The sequence below is a fragment of the Urocitellus parryii genome, chromosome 1 (assembly GCF_045843805.1).
Source record: "Urocitellus parryii isolate mUroPar1 chromosome 1, mUroPar1.hap1, whole genome shotgun sequence".
Classification (NCBI taxonomy): Eukaryota; Metazoa; Chordata; class Mammalia; order Rodentia; family Sciuridae; genus Urocitellus; species Urocitellus parryii.
In genome coordinates, this window is record NC_135531.1 from 64,597,363 (window position 1) to 64,612,602 (window position 15,240).

Genomic DNA, 15,240 nt, shown 5'->3' on the forward strand with positions numbered 1-15,240 from the left:
TTCTTCTTCTTAAAGTTAACATTTATATGAAATGTGGTAATTGCATTTAGTTCCTGGGTATTTCATAGCATCTGCAAATGTAACCACTGCAATGAAGAGTGTTGAAGTTGTGCTGTTAGCAATAAATTCTCCAATGTCTTGCTTATTTGTTTCTGATGTAGGAAAATGGTGAGAAAGTACAAAAACAGCCAACAAGGGCTGAGGTGAGAAATCACAAATCAGAATCAAAAGGGACACCGTAATATGAAATCAGAAAATGACTCCTGTATTTCATGTAGGAAAATTAGGGAGCAAAATCACTTACCTTTCCTACGTCAGCTATAACCAGTGGAGAATTACAGTGTTTAATTAGGCAATGATATCTTTTGGAAATATTTCAAAACTGGTCATGATTGGATTCCCAAACTCAAGCTCCACTTGAATTTTGGCTCTGTTTGCTAATATGGGGTAAAGGGAGTGATTCTGTGTGAGTAAAGTCCTAAATTCAAGCTTGAGCATGGTGGGTACCTGTAGTCCCAGCTACATGGAGGCTGAGGCAGGAGGATTGCTTGAGCCTGGGAGTTTGCACTCAGCCCACAAAAAAGTGAGACTCTGTCTCTCCAAAATGATAAAGGCTTGAGTTAACTCTCAAAGTTGTTAAGACAACTGAGGCAAATGGAAAAGCCATACATTGTAGGTTTCATATTTTTTTCTAGAGAGCTCTAAATAATTTATATATAAAACTGGGGTGGAGATGTACTGTATCATAGTTTTTCAGCTACCTAATTTAAAAAAATTCTTTGGGGTGCATTATAATTATTCATAATACTGGGACTTGTTGCTGCATATTCACACATTCACAAAATATAACAATATAATTTGGCCAATTATGTTTTCTGGTACTTACCCTTTCCTTTCTGTCTTCCCTCCCCTGTCCCCCGCCTTTACTCCATTGGCCTTTCTTCTATTTTCATGATATGTCTCCCTTGCCACCCACCCGCTTCTTCCCCTTTTCTCTCTAGTGTCCAAATGACCCTTATTTTCTGAATTTGATTTATTTTGCTTAATATGATATTCTCAGGTTTCATCTATTTTTCTGAAAATGACACAATTTCATTCTTCTTTATGGCTAAATAAAACTGTATTGTGTATGAATATGTGTGTGTATATATATACACACACACACATATATATATATATATGAATAGATAAAGAAAATGTAATATCCATTCATCCATTGATTGACACCCAGGCTAGTTCCATAACTTTGCCTATTGTGAATTTTGCTGCTATTAACATGGGTATGCAGGAATTGCTACAGTAGGCTGACTTTAATGCTTCAGGCTAAATACTGAGGAGTGGTATAGTTGGATCATATGGTTGTTTCATTTTTCTGAATGATTGAAAACTGAGGGAGAAATAAAAAACTAATGACAATAATTATTTGTATTTGTTAAAGAAGTTTTATAGTCCTATTCTCATTTTACCCTCACTATGGGAGTCTGAAGGCAAACAAAAATTATTAGTCCCACTTCGCAAATGAGAAACTTGAGGTTTAGAAAGCTAAATTGTTGTCAAAAGTTATACAATTGCTTTGAGATAGGACTCGAATTTAACCTAGATCTTCTTTTTAGTTCTTTAAACATCCTGTGTAAGGATTTCTTTCGTGGGATTTTTACTTAATAACCCTATGACTGCTTTGATGGTGAATAAGTAGAACTAATTTCTTTTCTGGCTGACAAAGGAATGAAATATGGGATATTTCACAATTTCTCATGCATAATTACATCCTTCTGATAATTTATTAATCCTTTCATTAGTTCTATGCTGCATCAATTAATAGTTCATTAATAGTTCATTAAGTCTCTCCATATTTGTGATGCATCTCTTACCTAATGAGACTCTGGATCATTCATTGATTTAAAGAAAGATACTCAAAGTTTTACCTGCCTCAAGTATCCAGATGAGTCCTTCTTTCTACTTAGACTACACTTTGAGGCAGAAGTGTTCAATTTCTTCCTTATTTCTCCAAGTTGCTATGGCCAAAATGTTGCCTCGTCAAAAAAAAATTAAAAGCCACATTTTATCTGCAGTCGACAGAAACTAGCAGAACGTTGTATCTTTTTGATTGACAGTGATATCACTTCATGAAATTTCTATCTTCACAGAGCCTTGACATTATGTGGCTTTAATTCTTGTGTTTTTTTTCTTTTTCATTTAACAAATGTATTTATGCAGTGATATGATGTGCCAGGTACTATCTGAATACTTGTGATGTATCATGAGCAAAACAACAGAAAATTCCCTGACCTTGTGTAGCTTACAGTCTAGTGTGGGGAAGATCAAACAAGTAGACAATAAATGTAGTAAATGAGTACACACAGTTAGTGATAGGTAGGTAAGGATTGGGTTACTGTAGGTAGTGTGGCTTGATATAGATCTAACATGGTGCACTATTGCCTATTGTGAGGCATGTAAATTCCGTGAACATATTTGTGAAGACATACAAGCCAAGAATGTAGTAGGTGTTGGGGATACCATGTGGACACATATGAATGACTTTTCTGGAAAGTCGTTTCAAAAAAACAGAAGCAGTGATTTCAAAGAGCTGAAAGCTGAAGAATGGCATATTTTGAGGGATACTGGAGAGCCAGCTTGGAGTGGATGAGAGGGAGAATAGAAATAGTCAAAGAGGTAGCAGGAGCCAGATCACGATAGCTTCTATGCCAGTGAAAGGCTTTTGCTTCTACTCTGAGTCAGATGAAAGCTATCAAGGAGTGGAAGCATTCCATGATCTGACAGGTTTTTTTTTGGCGGGGGGGAGCGGGTGGTACTGCGAATTCAGGGGTATTCTACCATTGAACTACATCTTTATCCCTTATTTCACTAAGTCGCTGAGGCCAACCTCAAACCTGCAAACCTCTTCCTCAGCCTTCTGAGTGTTTGGGATTACAGGAGTGCAGCCACCATGCCTGGCCTGGCCTGATTTAGATTTTGAAAGCACCACTTTAACTGACTGCAGTGGTGATTGTAGACTGAGGTACGGGAGCAAGATTAGAAGCAGGGGGCAGTCATCCAGAGAGAGATTTGAAAGCTCAGACCAGCATGGCAGAAGTGCAGCTGTAAAGACATGGAAGGGTTCTGGTTCTGGTTTCATTTTGAAGGTAGAACCGGCAGGATTTTACTAGCATTAGATATAGGACATGAGAGAGAAAGAAGAGTCCAGGATGACACCAGAGTTTTTGGACTGAGCAACTGCAAGACTGAAATTCTCATTAACCAAGATGGGAAAGTCTGCTGGGGAATGAGATTTGGGATGAAAATCAGTTTATTTTTGGATACATTGAGACTGAGAAGTCTATTAGACAAACTGAGTTTTAAATAAGTGGTACAACATAGAAGCTAGTGTTTAGGGGAGTGGTCCAAGTGGGCGACTTTTCATCATTCATATGGTATTTAAAACTGTGAGATGAGATCACTAAGGAAGGAAGTGTAGGTAGAAATGAGAAGAGGACCAGAAACTGAAAGACAGGTCAGGAAGAACAGCAGATGGAACCTATCCTACTACAGGATAGTAGGAGGACAGCCAGGAACGAGTGTTGTCATGGAATCCAAGGGAAGACAACTTGTTGAGAAAGGAGAGGCCACGTATTAATCGCTGCTAAAGGCTAGGTAGGGTGGCCAGTGTTCTGGGACACTTGGATTTTGCTGGTGAGGGGTTTGAATGGTGGGTGGTAGGGACAGAATGTTCTGCTATTGACTGAGCCCAGCTTGTTGCCCAGAGGCCTGCCTCTCAGCTGACTTGGTCCTCTGCTTAAAGCGTTTCCATATATGGGGGAAATTACAAATATATTCATGGAATTTATAAGCCTCTCAAGTATATATCTTTGGACACATTTATTATTAATAAGATGAGCCTACTGAATGCTTGAAAATGTACTGTTTAATATTTTATTGTGCCTATGCAGAAGTAAGGACACAAAAGTGAACTAGAAATATTCCCCACATGCAGCATACTAAAATGTGTACCAAAGTGTTTTCCACAGTTAGCCTATTTTAGCTGGACCTGAGGAGTTTTGTTTAAACGCAGTTCCTGAACCCATATGCTAGATGCCATTCTAAACTTCCAAGGTTTACCAAGCTTTATTAGATCACTTTTGCACAATTAAATTAAAGAACTTTTGCCCTGAAGAATGATTTCCACCTTTAAAGTCCTCAAAATACTGCCATAAAGAAATAATTTTGCAGTGTGGCTCTGAGTGTGTGTGTGTGTGTGTATATATATATATATATATATATCATTTTAACTTTTTACCTCATTTACTTATTTCTATGTTCCCACAAACTTCTTCACAATGGTTTCTCTGACAGATATATATCTATATATGTCTATATAGATAGATAGATAGATAGATAGATAGATATAGATAGATAGATATATCTGTGCATCATATAAATGTGTGTATATACATGTACACATATATAGTCTACCATATTAATTTAACACTTTTATAGCTTTTTCCAAATACTTGAAATTTGAAGTATGAGCTGTTTCCAGGTTTTAAAGTTAATATGTACTGTGGTGATAAACATCTTTGTGCAGGAGTTTTTCTCCTTTCCGGGGTCCCTCGGTATACATTCCCCAAAGAGTATAAGGTTAGCATAGAGGGCATGATCTCTTCCATGATTTCATCATTGAAGATTTCACAGAGTGCTACAATACTTCAGGAAATGTGTAACTCATCATTTCACTACCTCATCAATAAGGTATCTGTGTTATTTTCTTCCACATCCTGCCAAAGCTGAGTTGTATCACATTTATCACATTTTCTTATTTCATAGGAAAACGGTTTTTCCTTCTAGTGGTTTTAACTTACATTTCTGTAAATATTGAGATTAACATTTTCATGATTTCTATTTCTTTTCTGTTCATAAAGATGAATATAAATTGATTAGAAATATTTGTATAGGCTGGGGAAATGAATATTTTCTTTCAATTTAAATTATGAATATGTTTTTCATTATTTCATATTTTTTAATTTTTGTCACTCTTAATTTTTTTAAATCTTAAATTTTGTATCGTTCCATATCATACTAATTATACCTCCTTCTGGTTTTTAAAAAATACTTTTAATTGTAGATGGATGCAATGTTTTTATTTTTTAATGTGTTCCTGAGAATCGAACCTAGTGCTTCACACATGCTAGGCAAGCACTCTACCACTGAGCCACAACCCCAGCCCCACCTTGAACCAGACAATGAAGTGCTTCCTGCATATTGATACAATATCAGTTTCATATAAGGAACTCTGCAAAATTTAAGACTTCTGACTTGGCCCTTTCTCTTTCTCTCTCTCATTTTAGGAAGGAACAATAACTTGAATGATTAATTACTCCTTTAGTTATACCAGTAAGACCATAATTAACTGTTGGCACCTCCAACAAAATGTGCAAATAGCTAATGGTCTCAACCAGTAGTTCTCTCCCTTTTCATCTATTTATAGGGAAAGATCAGAGGCTGACCATTCATTTCAATACAGTGCATTCATTTGCACTTGTCTTACCATCATAAATAATGGTGTGTTAAACAGATTTTGCTATAATTATGAGTGTTAACTAAAATGTAGAATTAAAATTCACCCCTGAATTTCGTGGTTTGGGCAGGAATTCTATTATTTTGTGCCAAAATTTAGACCTGTGTAGACAAATTTGTAGCATACTGGACATGCTTTCTCCCTTAAAATAGTTGCTCTGGAATGCATAGGGAATTTTTACTTTAACATAAAAAATGGTGAATTAAAAGAAAAATTGAAGTTAAGGTTTTTTTTGCTGTTACTTAGAGGAATTGAGAAGGCAAAAAATATGGTGACACAGTGGACCACTGACTTTTGGACAGGTACTGCCTTAAGCAAGACTCTTGAATACCTCAACATTTGTCCAAGGACCAGTTCCATCAAAATCACCTGAGGTTTTTGTGAATGCACATATTCTCAGACCCACCATAGTCATTAAAAACTGAGCTATATTATCTATGATCTGGGAATTGGCTTTTATTATGCAATTAATTTTAATGTCTCTTATAATTAACATAAAGTCACTAAGGCATTAAAAATATCTGACACCCTGCTTATTTTTATATTTCTTCTTAACTCAATGAACTGTATTCATTTTCCCAGGACTTCATCATTCCTATCCAATGACCAAGGTCCATGCTTATATAATGATGAACACAGCCATCCTTTGGTATCCTTGGGAAATTGGTTTCAGGATACCAGGATACCAAAATCTGAAGATGCTTAAATCTTTTATGAGAGATCATATAGCATTTACATGTGACCTACATACCTATATACTTTAAGTTATTCTTAGATCACTTAAGATTGTAAATGCTGTGAGAAAAATTGTTATACTGTATTGCTTATGGAACAATGATAAGTAAAAAGGTCTGTTTATGTTCCATACAGATACAGTCTTTTTACCTGAATATTTCTCATCCACAGTTGGTTGAAACTATGGATGCCAAACCTAAGGATACAGACAGCCAATCACATCTTCCACTATAAGTATATTAACACACACACACACACACACACACACACACACATATGGCATATATGAATTCTATTGTACTTTAACTTTGTTTTCTAGAATGGAACATTTTATTCAGTGAAGCTTTATGGAGTCCCAAATAAAAGTGAGATAAAAGTAGAATACTCTGGTTGAAATACAGTTGATGAACCCAAAGCCCAGGAACCCATTTTTTTAATTTCATGCTACACTGTCCTTAAAGCTTGTCTGGGGGAAAAGGATAACATATTAAAAATCACTCCTCTATTCCAATATCATCTATTTATTATCTATCTATCTATCTATCTATCTATCCATCCATCCATCCATCCATTGCCCTATCCCATGATTCATTAGAGTTTGTGTGCCAGGTTTCAATGATCTTTTTACATAACTAAAATATGACTTCTCATTGCAAGGTTTTATGGGCTTTGGTTCAGATTGCCTGTATATTTAGTTCTTTCATCCAGAACTTGAATGCAAAAATTTCTTTTTATTCCTGTTGAAAATAATTTTGATGTTTCACACAATGAATTAGATTTGTGAATGAGACTTGACACTGGATATGAGATATACAAAAATGGTCCCATAAATCAAGTGCCCTCTCTCTCTCTCTCTCTCTCTCTCTCTCTCTCTCTATATATATATATATATATATATATATATATATATATATATATTTTAATCTCAAGTTATGGCAGTGAGGACAGTTAAGCTGATTTAGGTCTCCTGAAGCCACAAAAAATAGAAATGTTTAACACAGAGAATCAGCAAAATTTAAAAAAAATTAATACATAGGTAATATTTACCAGTAGGAAGGGAATCTCTAGTTATCAGAAACTAAGGAACTTAAAGCCAAATCAGAAAGGTTATAAGCCAAAGACTTAGAGACTTGGGAATCATTTTAGGTTGGAAACTGGCCCCAAGCCCTAGGAGTATTACATATAAAAAGGGCAAGAGAAAGCCTTGGGCCCATTAAAGTAATTGAGAATCTCCATTTAAAGCCTGGACATTGGAAGGATGCTCTTGAGAGTGAAACAAGACTTAAAATTCTACTCTTTGGCCCCAGGAAAGAAATAAGGGTGTTTGTCTTTGTCTTGAGTTCTGAATTTTTAAAAATCTCCTTTTAAAAAATGAATGTATCACTTGCCCGTGGATTTGAAATTCAGATTTACAATATTCACATGGTGTGAAAATTTCAAACTGAGAAATTACTATAAAAAGAACTTTCGACTGTTGAAATCTCAAGAAACTTATAGAAGCAAACAAAAATCCACTCCACTGGGAACGTTTTTGTACACAGGGCTTGTGACTTGAGCTCAAACAGAAACTCAAAAATCCTGTGAGTGAATACCTATCATGAGCAGGATTCAGCAGACACCGAGAACAGATGAATTAGCATGGTAAGAACTTCAGATAATAGGGTGACATTTCTTATTCTAGACGGTAGAATAAGAATGCTTAAAATATAATAACTTATGAAAGAAAAGAATTAAGAAAGGAAGAAGCAAACCAAAAGGAAAGCATCCATCACTATGTAGAAAGGACAAGGCTAAGAAAACCAACTAGAAAATCTAAAATTGGTAGCTGGGCAAGATGGCTCACTCCTCTAATCCAGCTACTTGGGAGGAGTGGGCAGATTGTAAATTCAAGGCCAGCCTGGACAACTTGGAAACCATGTCTCAAAATAAGATTGAACCCTTCTGGATTCAATCTCTGGATTCAATCTCCAGGTGTGTTGGGAGTGTGGACTGGAGATATAGCTGTGTAGCTTGGTGGTATAGTGTTTCATGCACAAAGCCCTGGTTCAATTCCCAGCATTGAAAAAAAAAATCTAAAAATGGGAACTATAGACGTTAATATCACAAATTCATTGGAAATTCATTAAAAACAGCAGATCAATCACAGCTGTTGAGAAGACAAACAAGCAGGTAATAGGTTTATAATGAAATTACCTACAACACAACAAAGAGAGATAAAGAGATGGTAAATATGATAAAGAGATTCAGGCATAGAGAATAGAGTTAAAAAGCCCAACATACATCTAATGGGAATTCCAGAAAGTGAGACTGGAGAGAAAAGAGAAGATGCAATCTTCAAAGTTAAAATGAGTAGGAATTTTCAAAATGGATGAAAAATGAGTCTTCATATTGAAGAAACATAGAATTCCAAGCTGCATATACTCAAATAAAACCTCACCTAGACACACGGAGGTGAAGCTATAGAAGACCAAACACAAAAAGAAAAATCTTAAAAGGTAGAAAGACAGATTACCTATGAAAAATTAATAGAAAGGTAGAAACTTTTTCATAAGGAGAATATATTCATTATATCTTTGAAAGAACAGAAAAATGGAAATCTCTTGAATGTATTTATATAAGATTGAATAAACTGTAATATTTATGTTTAAAATCTATGTTTAAATATGTATATTTAAATCATAGGCTATACAGTAATTAAAATGATGAGTGAACAATATAGATTAAATACGAATAAATCAAAAAGCAATGTTGGGTTAAAAAATACAAATATATATATATATATATATATATATATATATATATATATATATATATATGTTATGTGTGTGTGTGTGTGTGCTGGGGAGAAAAATTGATTTCAGGGGTGCTTTACTACTGACCTATATCTCCAAACCTTTTTATTTATTTATTTTTTAAATTTTGAGACAAGGCCTTGCTGAGTTGCTGAGGCTGGCCTTGAACTTGCAATCTTCCTGCCTCAGCCTCCTGAGTTGCTGGACTTGACAGGCCTGTGTCACTATACTGGCAATTTAAAAAATTTAAATAACATTGTATGTTGCAATGGACAAATGCACACATACATAGTGAAATAAAGAAGGAGATAAGAAGTATGAAAAGATACTATCAGTTTTAGGAAAGTGGTTATTTCTGTGTTGGAAAGAGCCTAGTGGAATAACAAAAGAAAGGGCTTTTAGCTGTGTTAGTAGCGTTTTTATATCCTTAGAAGAAAAAGATTAATCTCTAGCAAATATGGCCAAGTATTAATATTAGTTAAGTCTGTGTGACTGGAATATGCATGCCTCATTCTTTTCTGTATGTTTGAATTATTTCATAACATATAAACATTAAAATGAAGAATAAGTCTGCATTAATTTCTTTTTGTCTATATCTCTTAATTTCCAAATTATGAATCCCTACATTTGTGAAGGGAGAGAGGTAAGGAAAACAAGGAAGACCTCTTCCATTCTGTTTCTTAGATGAATAGTGATTTTTACAAAATAATTATCTTTAATAGGATAAAACTTCTTCATTACTCATCGTTTTGTGATAGATAATTTTTGATGTTAAGTATTATTTTCCCCTTTCAATTCTCTTCTATGTGATTACAAGTTTTTAAAGAAATTGTTATTTCAGCTGAAAAAGCACCCTAAAGTGTATTCATATTAGGTGTAAAAAACGAATGAACTATTTTCTCTCTGCTCTCTCAGATTTCATGTAGTATTCTGCCTGAGCTGTTTCCATGTAATGCTGTATTTGATCAAAAATATCTCCTTGTGTCTCGTCTGTTTCTCCTTTGCAAAGCTTTCCCGGGTCCTGAGTCACTGAACTCTGGATGGGTACAGTAGTAGGTGAGGGAGGAAAGAGGAAATACTTGCTTCTTTTGTCAGTGATAGAAAAGAAAGATCCATTTTGGCTTTGTGAAGTGGGCTCATCTCTCAACTCTAGGCATTTGGCATCGCGGCTGCTGTGGTTACTATGGAAGCAAATTGTCTTTGGATAATTGAATGGGCAGACTGGTCTTGAAACGCTTTTCCTCCTGGTTCCCTCTTTCAGAAGCAAGGGCTGGTCCGTGTCTGGTTTCCAGGAGGTGGATTGGCAAGGCCAACTCGTGGAGGATTGTCTTCCTGGCTGTGGATCCACAGCTTTGGTGACTTTAGGAATGCCCTGTTTTTTTTCTCCTGTGACCTGGTACAAGGAATGTGAAATATCCTTTGAATTCATATCCAGGGATATATTTGCTGAGTTTCCAGATTCAGTACTTACTCAATTTCCTTTTTCCCTTTATTTACTTGTACTCAAGGTATTTTGTTTCACACTGTCAGAGTCTACTCATGGCAGGTTCTTATGTGGTCGTGAACCATCAGTCTGTGTCGCGCTCTCAAGCCTGTTGCAGTCCTGTGATTGCTGTCTCAGGACCAGTACCAGGCAGTCTGATACCCTTCTAGTCCCCGACTGCAGCCTCTGTTCACTCCTCCTTTTTCACTGCTACTTCCAGATGAATCTTAAAACTCCTCTTCTACCACATCCCAGTGGCTTGCTGTTAAACATGTGAGCAAATTAAAAGGGTTAGCTTGATTTCAAGGTCCTATTTGGAATCAGGATTTTCTCTCAACATGCTCATAACTCTTGCAGTACACACTCAATTTCTATGATCCCCAGGGGGTTTGAATCCCTAAGAAATTGGAGTTAATTAAATCTGTCTTCCAAGCTCCTGTCCGGGATGTGGCATTCTTTGTGACCCAATCTCTGCCTCCAGCCACCTCCTAAGCTCACCCTCTCTTCACCTGGGCTTCACTTACAGGATGGCTGTCTCTTTGAAGCTGTGTGGGAGCTCTGGGCTGAGTGTGTGTGGACTCAGCAGATTCTCACCTCTGTTCTTGCTTGTGTAGTCATCCTAGGACTATTGTCTGTGTAATTATGCCATCTGCTTAGAATGTTAAGGGAAACTGAAGGGACCTTGTTCATTTTCTGCAAGTCTCACCAAACATCACCTCTCCACTTATCCAGTTTCTGTGTAGATTACCCAAGTGGCACCTTCATTGTGTCCTAGAGACACTGAGGGTAGAAAGAAGTCTAAGGTATATCTGGGAAGGTCCCTGGAGTGAAGTATCTCTTCCTCCACTCCCTGGCTAGGTACAACCTCTTTTTCCATAAAACCTTTCCTACATTTCCCACCCAGCCATCCTACATAGCTTGATAGAAACAAAAATAATGTTAATCCATTTTTTCCCATTGGGACTAGGAAAGTGAATGAATTTGAAATGACTTGCTTTATCTTTGAAGCTCCTTCATATATTCCCCCCACCCCCATCTCTCAGAGCTCAACTGTGTCTTGTTTCATAAATCCTTAATAAATGCAAATGTTAGACAATCTCCTTTGCCACATCATGAGTTCATCTTCTTGGAGCTTTTTGAGAATTCAAAAGACAGACTGGTTTTGATTAAACTCTGTGTCATTCAAAAGACAGCTGGTCATTGTATTACTTTTAAACATATTTGCTTCTGAAAAATTTAAAATTGCCTTAGAGCAGTGGGTCATCTTTAGTTTTTACCTTTATTTTTCTTCTTCTCTTGGTTTTATTCAGTAACTCACCAGTTTTTGTTATTTATTTCTTCAAAATATTCATCTTCACCCCTTCCTCTTTATACCCATGATCTGCCTCATGGGAAGCATTTACTGACTCTGATAATCCCAGTTCCCATTCATTCCTCCCCGTTTGCCAATGAATACCTCCACAAGACCAGTTTAGATCTTTCAAAATAAACCAGGTACTTTGAAACACTCAGTGTCTTCCCATCTTCCAAATTCTAGATTCTCCTTTCCAGAACCTCACTTCTTCAGCCCTCTCTTGCTCTCTTCTCCCTGATACACACAGGTATCAGCTGGCCTCTTCTCTTCTGTCTTCCATCTATGTTTCCCACTGTGCAGTGGGGTCACTGATGTATATTTTCATCAGACCCTGATTGAGTGCTCTCAAATAGAGGTGGTGTGGCCTTTTTTCAGACCCAAGGATACCCATATACTAGCAGCTTAGCTCCCTGGTGGAAAACTGACTATGGAACTCACTTTCAGGACTTTGGGGAGAATATCATTTTCGACTTCCTGGTCTCAAGACTGACATGAACTAGAATGAGCGAAGCATCATTTATCCAGCCTGCAGAAGACAGTGTGGACCCTTTTCTGAAGCCTGTGCTTGGAAGCAGACCAGCTGAGGAAGGATGGGGCTCTAGATCATATACTCTGGGGCTCACCACTAGGGGTGTTAATTTGGAATTTCACATTTCAAGCAATGTTGAGGGATTTTACAAAAATGGTTTTGGTGAATCTTGTAGTCACTTTAACGATATTATTGAGGGCCCTGTTCACTACATTATTGAACATTTTTTTTTATGAGAATCCATGAGATTTTTTTTTCCCCTCTGGTCTCAGACTTGGATTAACTGAATTTGGGGTAAACTGTGACTCTTATAGCTAACCATGTGTCCCTCTTTGTGTTGGCTGCTCCATAGTCCAACTAATTTTGAGGACTACTTAAACTAAGTATTCCCAACATAAGGAATGCGTGTGGCTGCAGTCCAGGCTTCATCCTACCATTTTCCAGATTTCCTCTGATCTCACCTATCTTGCCTTTTGTTTTATTATGTGTTTTTGTAATCTACCTTGTATGAATAAGATGGGGTATAAATTCACATATAAGCACATCTAACTAAAGTTGTAGCTAGATAATTTATTATTTTTTTATTTTATTTTAGTGGTACTAGGGATTAAAACCAGGGCCTTGCATATGCTAGGCAATTGCTCTATGGATGAGCTACCTCTTCATTTCTTTTTATTTTGATACAGTGTCTCAATAAGTTGCCTCTTATGAGCCAGCCATGGGCTCTGTGTGTGAGCTATGCACATTTGAGCACATATGGGGACTGAACTGACCTTGCTGCTGTGACTGGGCTGTGTGAACTATGTGTCCTTTTTGCTTGTTCTGCCTGTGTTCCCACACAGCACCTGAGGTGGGTGTGGCTTTCCAAGCTGTCAGTCATTTTGCTGACCAGCAACCCCCTGAAACCCAATCCCTTGCCTTATTTGGGTTGAACTTTCTCAAATGTCTCTCTCCCCTAATAAATTGGGTTTCAGGCATGCTCTGTCTTTTGCCTACCTCTCTTGACTCCCTTGTGGGAGCTGGGGCCGAAGAGCCATCACTGAACCCCCAGAAAGGTATTTGCAGTCACTCATCGCTGCAACTACCTAGGCTGGCCTCGAACTTGAGATCCTACTGCCTCAACCTCCTGAGTAGCCTGCATTATAGGAGTGCATTACCATGCTTAGCAACCATGATTATTTAGATAAAAACATAACTCACAATTATTTCTAGATACTATAGTTTGAGGAAATGAATTAAAGGGAGCTTTAAAATATTCTATTTCTATGAGTTAGAATCCTTTATATCTAGTAGTTGAAACACTAGCATAAGATGTGAGGAAAGTAAATTTTAAGGAAAAGAAAATACAAAAATGGTTAATAGACTAGATAGACTGACAAGTTAGGAAACACCAAGGATATTCTAATACACATTCACTCTTTTATGGGACATTGGGTAAAATGTCCTGAAATCAGGACCTACGTGAGGTAACACTGCAATCAGCTTCTTTGTACCACTGAATTGCAATCACAAAGCACTACATGGTATCCTAGTGACTAGAAGCAATTTATGATTTTAAAAATTGTTTACATTTTTTTTTTCATTTTCCTGTTTTGTTCAAAGGGAATATTTACGATTCAAAACAAATCCTTCTCTAACCCAAAGTCATTGCAGAGGAAAATTGTAAAATTGATTGGGCACAGATATAAATAAAGAAAACAGAAAATTAGAAAAGTTCCTGATTTCTCCCCTTAGAAAAAAGATGTTACAGGGCTTTAAGCATGCCAGAAACAGTAGAAATTACACACTGCCCCCTCACCAACCCAACATGGTGCCAATAGAAACTGCTAGACAAACTAGTAAAATGTGGGAATTTATTGGCAAAAAGATACCTGAGAAGTGGGCACAGAGCTGGCTGGGGAGACAAGATGACTTCCATCCAAGGAAGGCACCGCTTCTAATCTGACTACTCTATACCGCCTCTGGTGGCAGAAAGTGAAGTTAGCAGGGACCATCAGGATCCATCAGAAGGTATAAAAACCTCCCAAGTCGTGTTGTAATTACCAGAGACTTGTTAAAATGTGACATTATGGTCAGAACTGTCGGGATACACACTCTGAGAAAATATATATCTATTCACATATTCACAGTATTTGTCAGGCATTTGGTAGATGCACGGCTTTGAGATATGGATATTGAATCTGTTCATCAATGTGTAATATTTTCCTGCTGTTGCTGCTGGTGTGTGTGTGTGTGTGTGTGTGTGTGTGTGAGAGAGAGAGAGAGAGAGAGAGAGAGAGAGAGAGAGAGAGAGAGAGAGACATATACAGGTAAAAAATGAAATTGTGTTTTGGCTCTAAACATTTCTAGGAATATAAGATCTGTCTAGATTTTCTCGTGGGTTTTAATTGCCTATTTTTTTTAATTTCACAGTGTGTGGACAATATACGATGTAATGGTTTAATGACTATAGTATTTGAAGAAAATTCCAAAGTGACTGTGCCACATATGATTAAGTAAGTGCAATAATCTTTTCTCTCATGTTTTAATCAAGATCAAATTGGCAGAGAATGTAAAACCTTGAATAAAATAGTCATTTCAATAGAATTCTTCTTATCGAGAATATTTGCCGACAGTCATGTGATAATTCATGTTATGCCGTTATAAATAGCAAGGTTATCAAAATGTTTTTTCATATTCATAGTTTATTGACTTACAGGAAAGAAAAATTGTTTTTCATACTGTTACATACTCCATCACTCAGGACAAAATCCTATCAAGATGTTCAAGTTTAAT

At 36.7% G+C, this 15,240-nt stretch overlaps 1 protein-coding gene across 1 annotated transcript in view; it reads left to right on the plus strand.

Annotated features, from left to right (window-relative positions):
• Positions 1-15,240, plus strand: part of Rasgrf2 (Ras protein specific guanine nucleotide releasing factor 2) — a 231,658-nt gene that overhangs the window by 112,168 nt on the left and 104,250 nt on the right. The window contains exon 13 of the mRNA XM_026394561.2: positions 14,878-14,960. Within this exon, the coding sequence (XP_026250346.1) occupies positions 14,878-14,960 (83 nt within the window). The remainder of the gene's footprint in view (positions 1-14,877; positions 14,961-15,240) is intronic.